This window comes from Magallana gigas, chromosome 7 (assembly GCF_963853765.1).
Source record: "Magallana gigas chromosome 7, xbMagGiga1.1, whole genome shotgun sequence".
Taxonomy (NCBI): Eukaryota; Metazoa; Mollusca; class Bivalvia; order Ostreida; family Ostreidae; genus Magallana; species Magallana gigas.
In genome coordinates, this window is record NC_088859.1 from 13,370,449 (window position 1) to 13,379,966 (window position 9,518).

Below are 9,518 nucleotides of genomic sequence, written 5' to 3' on the forward strand. Positions count from 1 at the left end.
TGTGATTTCTAATTATTAGAGTTAAAATTCAATTAAGCATTTGCATTTTAAAACAATCTGTTGGGAGGTTTGAAGTCAAATGTTAAATGCATTGCCACTGGCTTAATGATCCTTGCTGCAGATGCAGAAAGGGAAGTAACCTTGTAATAACTTTCTTAATTCTCTCTTAGTAACAATGCTAACATCTGTTACTCTTCAGCAAGAAAAAAATATCACCATCCAAAAATATTTAAAAACAGGATCTGTGAGTTGTATATGTAGCATATGTTTCAAAAGGGGGTAAATCGGTAGAATTTTTTGACATGAAATTTTATTTTTGAAAGTTTTACAAGTCTATTTATGGTTTTGGCACCTGTGATTGATGATCAAAATTTTTATAACATAATAAAGAGCTTGCAGATATATCCATGTACTTCAATGATGCAATAAATTATAATGTAATTTGATATTTTTGACATGATTAGTTTTTAGGGATAAATTTTAATGATTTTAATGGATTACATCAAATGATCATTATCTGATATATGTCTTATTACATAATCTTTATAGAGACCATAGGATTTAAATTAATGATAACGTCTTAAATGTGAGAATAATATTTCTTATTTTGTCATTTCCATGTCCATGTATATGTTTTTAGTGACCCTAGGTCATAAGTAGCAGACTTATACGGGGAATGATTTTTTTTCGTGATATAAATAAAACTGATATTTTTGTTGCTGGTGAAATAACACTGCTGTCTTAATGTCTGTATGTGGTTTGATTTATTGATTGTAAGGTGTTTTTGAACATCTTGGCTTATTGGATTGGGGCCTCGGGGGTGTTGTAATATACCAGAGAGTAATATTATGTTTGTACAAAATTAACTGTACTGCATAGACATCACTTAGTCTACATTAAAAACTTGGGGTCTTAATTACATGTAGTCTAGGGTTCAGTGTAGAGCTGTGTGCTCATAAATATTCATCTACATGTATGTTGGTCTTCTTAAAACGCAGAATATCTGTTTTTATGTATCGGAAATAATTTTGTGAGTTTGATTGGTCTGTCTAGATCCTGTTATATTTCATTTATTGATTTGTAATTTGTTCTGCCAGAAAGTTCTTGTCTGGAGAGCTAAAAATACTGATGTATTGAGATCAGCTCAATTAATGAAATTGAATTTTTTCATTCAAATTTTTTTTTCTTTCTTTCAGATTCTTAACACCATTTAACTACTATACATGGGAGGTCTAAGAAGAGGCGATTAGAGTCAAGTAGGAGAAATAAAGAACTTTTAACCAAGAAATCAACAAAGACCTGAATGTATCTTCCAGCCACCGCCAGTCAGATGTTAGCCATGGACATGTTAGCATTTGATAAAATGTCCAAATCTAATCGACGCAAGCAAAGCAAACCAATACGGGTATCATACAGTGCGGAAAATGACCCCACGGCTGAGGGAGGTGCCCCATTTCCCAATAATGGACAGTCCGAAGAAGTTGTCAATGGACATACTGAAGGGCAAAATGTTTCTGATTCAGAAATGGAAGAGCAGTTGCCAGTGGGAAAAGTCAATGGCGGAAACCCCCATCTTGATTCCGATAAAAACATGGATTCTCCAGATGGCGAGAAAATGGTACTGGATCCCAAGGAAAACAACAATGAAAACTTTCCCACAAAATATCATCGCCTAGGAAGTGAGTTGTTTGCAGGGAATGCATTCCCTGAAAATGTGAAAGTCAAAGAAGAGCGAAGTATTGAGCAGGAAGAGGGATCCCCAAAAGAGGTCAACCCTGATGAAGAAGGTCGCAAGCTGGACGGTCAGAGCCGCATCTTCCATCAAGATGCTTACTGCGAACTTTGTGATCGTGAATTTTGCAACAAGTACTTTCTCAAAACCCATAAAGCAAATAAACATGGGATTTTTGACAGCGCCTGTTCACCATTTTCTCTGGCATCCTTGGGAAATGGCATGATTCTACCTCAAGATGGCAGTTTAGGATCAGTTCCAACCTCCTCTCCAGTTTCACAGTCCTTGCCCCAACCACCTATTTCGTCCATGTCCTCCTTCAAAGTGATGGATTTCATTCAGAGCCTGCCAGCTTCAGAACCTCCCAAGACAACCAAAGTGGATTCAATGACTCCTATCAAGGGAGAAAACTTACCTCCAGTCAGCACCCCTGTATCATCCACAAGCAATACTCAGCCACCAACTCCATCCACATCTAATTCCACTTCCACTCCCAAGGTTAGCAAGGATATGGAAGACTTCTGTGAATTATGCCAGAAGCACTTCTGTAACAAATACTACCTCAAGAAACACAAGCAAGATGTCCATGGAATTGCTCCGCCAGATGGTTCCGGCTCCAGCAGCAAACGAGGAAGACAGAAAGACTTGCAAGCTCAACTGGATGCCATCAACTCTGCATCAGTATCTTCCAACTCACCCCTTATACCTCACTCACTTCCAAACATGACAGGATTGCCCAACATGCCTGGAGTCATGGTGCTGAACCCCTTCATGGCTCCTATGCTCCTTCCTACAGGGTCCCTCATGCCAGGGTCACAGATTCCTACACCACCCATGATGTCTCAGCCACTCCCAACTTCTTCTCACCATGATTCTATTACAACTACAGCATCCCAAGCCATCTCTAGTCAAGCTTCTCCAGGGTCTACTCCAAAAGACTCCAACTCCATGAACCAGGAGGCCTATTGTGAGCTCTGCTGTAAAGAGTTCTGCAACAAATATTTTCTTAAGGTTCACAAAGCAAATAAACATGGAATCTTCATGGAAGACTTCCCATTCCTTCCAGGGATGCCAGGAATGCCTCCATTCAAATTTCCAATGAGCGAGGGAATGCTGTCAATGAACCCGGACAAACCGCTATTCTCCATGTCGGGAATGGATGGCAAGAATCCAATCAAATCAGAACCTAGTCCCAAGCAGGGAACTTCCCTAGTCTCCTCATCTAGTCCAGAAAACTCTGTTACATACTGTGGATTGTGCAATCAAGAATTTGCTAGCAAGTATACGTACAAAATTCATCGCATTCAAGTTCATGGCATGCTGAATGAGGGTCTTGATGCGTCTATCACCGATGAAATCATCAGAAATTCCTTCAGAGAAAGAGAAGAGTTCTTCAGATATGCAATGAGAGAGAAGGAGGAGGCCTCCAAAATATCACCAGGATCAAGAAATGGAGATGACAAAGAGAACGATACAAAGATTACCGATCACGGGATGACCACCATGTTTGGAAATATGGTTGCTGCCAAGCTTGCTGACAGAGTCACTTGTGACATTTGCAATAAAGACCTGTGCAATAAGTATTTTCTCAAAGTTCACAAGTTCAAAGTGCATGGAATTGAATCTTCTACCCCAGACAACAAGTTTGATCCCAGTCGCATTGCCAAACATCAGCTAACAGGAGACTTTGAACTCATCAAAAATGCAGTGAAGCAAGAGCCAAAAGATGTTCCTAGTCAGAGTCCAAAATCTCAACCTAAGCCAGATAGAATGAAAGATTTTCCCCAGTTAAGTCCAAAAATGCCACCCTTTATGCCAATGCCTATGATGTCCAGGCCAATGGAAATGCCAAGAGACAAAGCAATGTCACCAAGTACCAATGTTGAAAAACCATCCAACCAAGAGTTGGTTAAAATGGGTATCGACCCAGAGGCCTATTGCGAAATATGCAAGAAGGAATTCTGCAGCAAGTATTTCCTTCGAACACACAGACTTAACATCCATGGCATTTCAACTCCAGAAACCCAAGTCACCCCTGGTAAAATCAGTCCAATGCTCTTCCAGCAGTTCAGCAACATGCCCCTGAATTTGAGCATGAACAGTGGCAAAAAGAAGAATGGATTTGAAAAACACTCCTGGAGATGGAAGGAGCCGATGAACTCTCACAGAGTCAGCTGTGATATTTGTAACAAGGAAGTCTGCAACAAGTATTTCCTGCGCACACACAAGTTGAATAAACATGGAATCTTGCCTAGTGAGAACTCCTTGTCCCCATCTACCTCAGATATTGATACCCAGAGCAACTCTTCATTGCCTACAGATCTCAGTCTGCATGAGAGAATGCCGCAAAGTCCACAGGCTGTTAAACTGGACAGCAACATGCACGGAGTGCAAGGATTTGATGAGAGACGGTTGAAATTTGGAGACACTCCAGATTCTAGGATGAATATTGAGGAAGAGAAGAGATTTTACAGTGAAGTCTGTCATCTCTGTGATCGACGTTTCAAGAGCCAAAAGTGGTTGAGTGCCCACATCATGAAAGACCACATTGAACCAGGAGTATTCACTCCAGAGATGCGCGAAAAAATGATGAGTGCTGGTATGGATCTTTGCATAGACAAGAAAACTTGCCGAATCTGTGAGAAGTCTTTCCCGAGTGAGCTCTCCATGCATCTGCACATGATTCAAGAGCACAATGCCCAGGTCAGTCTAAATACAGAAGAGAAGCCACAGCCAAGCGTCAAACACAGGTCCAGCCTTGCGAGACAGAGGTTTGCTATGAAGCGAAGATTTTCATTTACCACCAAACAGAAACTTTACAATTGTGCTATTTGTGACTATAAAAGTAAGTGGCTAAACAATGTGTGTATGCACGAAATCAAGGAACACAGAGTGCTTAAATTCAAAAACAAATCAGGAGTGAAGAAGACCATCAAAAGAGCAGCGAAAAATGTGAAGACGTACAGATGCACAAAATGCAACCTGAAATTTGCAACACCAATCATGTGTCATCTGCACATTCGTGAGGAGCACATTCGAACCAAAAATTTCCGTGTCAGCAAAAGGCTACCAAACACTCGTCTGAACTGTAAATTCTGTCCCTTCTCGACCTTGTTCTCCAAGCAACTCCGTCATCACATGACCCGTGTCCATAGTGACGGCCGCTTCGAAACGTTCGAAAACGAAAACAGCTATGACTTGGATAACGCAATGGCTGTTGATGATGACTCTCGCAGTGAAAATTTCCAGTTGTTCACAATTAAAGACTGCTCATTGGAAGCCGATTTCCGTTCGTCGATGGCCGTGAAACTTCCTGTTCGGCACCGCATGACAGACCCAGTCACTGTAACCTTTCATCTAACACCAATGGAACAGTAAGAAATTGTTGTGTCAAGATATTATTGTATCATGTGTTCATGTGTTTATCATGTGATTTATTTGGTCATTGAATATGTCGTAGAGTGGGTTTTTTTTAAACATGGTACATATAATTCATGAATTAGTGACCTTACCATTTTTCATGGTTTTTTATGCCAGGAAAGACTCAGTGTCAATGATATTTTGCAAAAATAAGATCAGTACATTTTTTTCTGTTAATTTTTTCCCCTTGTTATTATATATTTCACCTATATATACATGTATGTATACTGGTAAAGCTGATGTGCAATCTAAGTATTTCTGTTAAGGTTACTCACGTTTATTTATTTTGTTATTTATTGTTATTTTGTTGATAAAGAAAGGAGAAAACTCAGCCCCTCTGCAATCATTCTTCTTATGTTAAAGTTTCACCCTTAGTTCATATGAGTCAGTTTCAAAATTATTTGAAATTTTTACGTCAATTAATACGGCAGCACTAAGGGATGGAATTTTAATATGAGTTTTCCCTTTCAAAAGAGATTTTTTTTTATTTTACCCTGGGGGTGTCAGTATTATTGCAATATTAAATCAAACTTGTTTTTAGTTGATATGCACATAAGTATTAGAGAATTTTTTAGTTCTAATTTTTTTTAGTACTAATGATATTCACATTGATGTACTGAATTTGATAAAGAATAATGCAATCGTGATTTTTTTATGAATATATAATAATTATCATGAATTAAATGTTCATTCCTTTGAAACAAGTCATAGGGAAAATATTGCCCCGTACTTAGCCCTGTACCATAGTCGATGTATTTATTGTGTAGATAACTTAACCTAAGTGTAATACTGTGTCCGTTCTAACCACTGTACAGAATTTTTTTATAGCGTAAATTAAAAGAAAATCAGGGAACATTTTTTTCTTTCAACAGCTATTGAGTACTGATTATGAATATATATATATATATACATGTGTGTGTTCGTGTGGAGATTTTGTTTGTGACATAATATTATTTATTAGGTAATGTTTTTCCCTTGATGATTATGAATATGTGTTTGTGTGTGATTTACACACAGTACTTAGCATATTATTTACACACTTTTTACCACCATGTGTTATGTTCTTGAAACAGTGAAAGTACTTTTTAAAATAGGGGGCATTACACACAATGTGCAATTAATGTGTGCATTTTTTTTTTTTTTGATGGTACACATTTTATTGTGTACGTGCATTACTTGATAAACGTTGTTACACAGGTCTTCAATCAAAAGAAATGTAGATATGAAGAAGAAAAAAACTCATGTGACATGTTATAGTACATATTGTCTTGATAGGTGGTCAAACATACACAAAAAAACACAACAAGACAACACCAGCCATGTAAAGTCAAATAGTTAATGGAATCGTTTGTGGGAGACCTCGTGCAAGTCTTGCCAAGAATTAAGGGTGATATGATATTCTTCCATGACCACTTGTAAATACTTTTTTGATTTACAAAACTTCATTGCCAAAAAAACAGACAAAAAAGATGTTCAATGTTCAGAAAATGAACAGATATTTGTTATAAATTGATTGACTATTCCACAATTTGATCCGATTTGTAGGCGTGACAGGAACATTTATTTCACAATCAAATCTCAAATTGTCCTTATTCAGATTGTTGTTATCAGTAATATATTTGACGTGTTTGGTGTTTGTATTTATTTTTTCCGTGTAATCTCTGTTTGACTTGTGTGGTGTTTTTTTCTCTGGATTGGTTGATCCCGTTTTTTCCTTTCATTCCTAGCGTATTTCCAGGATTTGGGGCAACGGTGTATATATATTGCACCCATTTCCATCTAGCTTTGTGGTTGAAGTGAAATTCTATATATTTTTGATATGCCATTGCGTGGCTCTTGTTTTTATCAGCTAACCATATATAATCCTGTTTGACTTTTTTTTTATGTAGGAGAGTTCTTATTCAGTAGATGGACATGCATTTGATCTTATATTTATTGTTGAAACCATGGTTACTTTTTTTTCCACCCATTTTGGAATAAATTTTGTTTTTTGTAGGTTCATCATTTTTTTTAATTTCTTTATTATTTTTTTTTAGGTCAATTAGGTAATTTGTAGGACTAGGTACAGAACCAGTGTTGCTTTATTTTTCATCAGGTAGACACTTGCAATCAATTCTAAATCGGGAAATTGTCATTTTATTATAAACGTCTATGTATTGATTCATTACCAAGCAAAGCTTGTTTTAATTTATGTATTCAAATTAAATAAGTTTGTCTTAACAAACAGTTCAGTCTCTTCTAGACATAGTTAAAAATGATTGATCTTCAAATATGGTGTGATAACTTTTTACATAAATCAGAACTTCATTCAAATAGTTTGAATATTTGAATAAGTTTGAATTAATGGGATTTACATCAATTAAAATACGATTTATTTTCATCCCAATTCTTTTTTAGCTTTGAAGAATATGTCAATGAAAAAAAGGCTTTGTTTTCCAGCTATAAATTAGAAATATCGCAAGCCCTTTTATTTTAAATCTGTACTTAATTAAAGTGATTGGATGATTCATTGTTTATGAACACTTAATCTTTCTCTCCTTTTTTTATTGATCAACTGAAATTAACAAAGACAAAAAAAAATTGCTTAAAAGAATGTTATTTACTTTCAACCCAGCCAACAACTCATCAATGAGTTCATTTTAAAGGTTTTAGTAATCGCTGATCAATGACTTGATAAATTAGCATCTTGCCTCGGTTGTAATTCACAATTCCTACCACTTTTTTTTCAAACTTTTATGTGTTAGCAACAGCTGTTTCATCTACAGTTTTTTTTTCTTTTTCTCCCATTTAAAATGATTCATATTCACCTACACTAATAATTTGTAGCATTTTTCACAGAAAGGTTGCCAAAAAAATATGAAACAAAAATAAACATGCAAGCTTCACAGACAGCATTGGTTTCTGTACCATCAATATTTTTTTTTTTACTCTATAGATATGTTATTTTTTATTTATTTCATAAAAAGAAGTTTATAAAACCATTGTCATAGACATATTCCCCCAATGCTAGTCAATTTTTATTTTATTGTCGCATTCCTTGGCACAAGGGTGGCCCCTCTGATGGAACTACCTCGCACCATTTCGATTTTCCCACCATGGATAAGGAAAATTGTAAGAAAACGTGAAATTAAACTAGTCATAACTTATATATTTCGTAGTGGCATAGTCTGAATGTATTTTAATGTACATAAATTATACAATGTATATGGTAATTATTAAGTGTATGTGTTAATATACCTTTTTTTTAAATAATAATGATATGATACGGGTTAACCCTTGTCCAAATGGGATTAGGGATATTTTTTTTTCTTAATGAATGCAAAGAAAAGGTGATTGGGATTTTTCACCATTAAATTCAATATCTGTCAACTTTTGGTTTGGTATTATTGAGATTGACTCTCACTTTAATACCTAAATTTTAGTTTTCAATTTGCTTAATTTTAATACGTTTCTCAGCTAATCTTCAAGCCATCTTGCCATTAGTTAAGTTTTATTTCTGTTAATGAATCTATTGAAACTGATTTGCAATCTTAACCCCTAGGTGGTTGAAAATTATCAATGTCGAAGGATCAGTTGGACTTTATTAAGTAGATTAAGTAATGTTTTGTTGTGTTTTTTGTCCATTCTATTTATTTCGATTTCCTGTAAAAGGGGAATATGTTGACATTCATTTTGTTACCAGTTACCATGGTTTTTTCTCCTGTCATTTTGATTTGGTTGACTATCTATGTATAGTGGAGTGATTTTTTTTTTCACCAGCGCACCGTCCTATGATGGTGTTATGTATGCAATAAACTTGAAATGTTTAAATCTGTGTGTTGTTTTGATGTCATCAATCTGGGTATGGTTCCAGAAGAGCTCGTAAAGACAAAGAAAGTCGTTTCATCAATCAATATTTCAAAGTGGTCAGCTGGTTCTGTTCATGTGAAATTAAAGTTTTGTCCAGCGCAGAATCAAGTGTCCTATGGGACAGATTTTGCGAAGGATTGGTGTAATGGGGGTTTCACTGACCCTCTTCTTTGCAAATCCTCAGCCCTTGTATGAAATCCATACAAAGTAAATAAATCTGCTCCGTTCTCTGGACAAATCATGTTTCCCTTGGAAGGACAGCTGTACTACTTGCCGATCTATTACTTCATAAAAAAATTCATGAAATTAAGAAAAGACCAGAGTTCTTCAAAACTGATTTTAAAAGTTCTAAAAGAGGACATTTCATGCACTCTCGGTTGAAAATATTCATGAAAATATATACATTTAAATTGGAATTGAAATACCTGGAAATGAACAAAAAGCTTATTCATAAAAAAACGTGATAAATTTTAATGAAGTTTATGTTTAAACTAAGACGTGGATAAACTTTTCACCT

General features: G+C 35.8%; 1 protein-coding gene across 8 annotated transcripts in view; it reads left to right on the forward strand.

Annotated features, from left to right (window-relative positions):
* LOC105335106 (uncharacterized) overlaps nucleotides 1–8,962 on the forward strand; it is a 13,727-nt gene extending 4,765 nt beyond the window's left edge. For 7 of the 8 annotated variants that reach the window (XM_011438825.4, XM_066067553.1, XM_011438826.4 and 4 more), the window contains exon 2: nucleotides 1,197–8,962. In XM_011438825.4, coding sequence (XP_011437127.3) covers nucleotides 1,304–5,110 — 3,807 coding nt within the window. In that variant the 5' untranslated portion in view covers nucleotides 1,197–1,303 and the 3' untranslated portion in view covers nucleotides 5,111–8,962. Of the gene's footprint in view, nucleotides 1–922; nucleotides 1,031–1,196 lie in introns of those variants that run through there. The other variant, XM_011438830.4, reaches the window with a different exon arrangement.
* The last annotated feature ends 556 nt before the right edge of the window (nucleotides 8,963–9,518 follow it).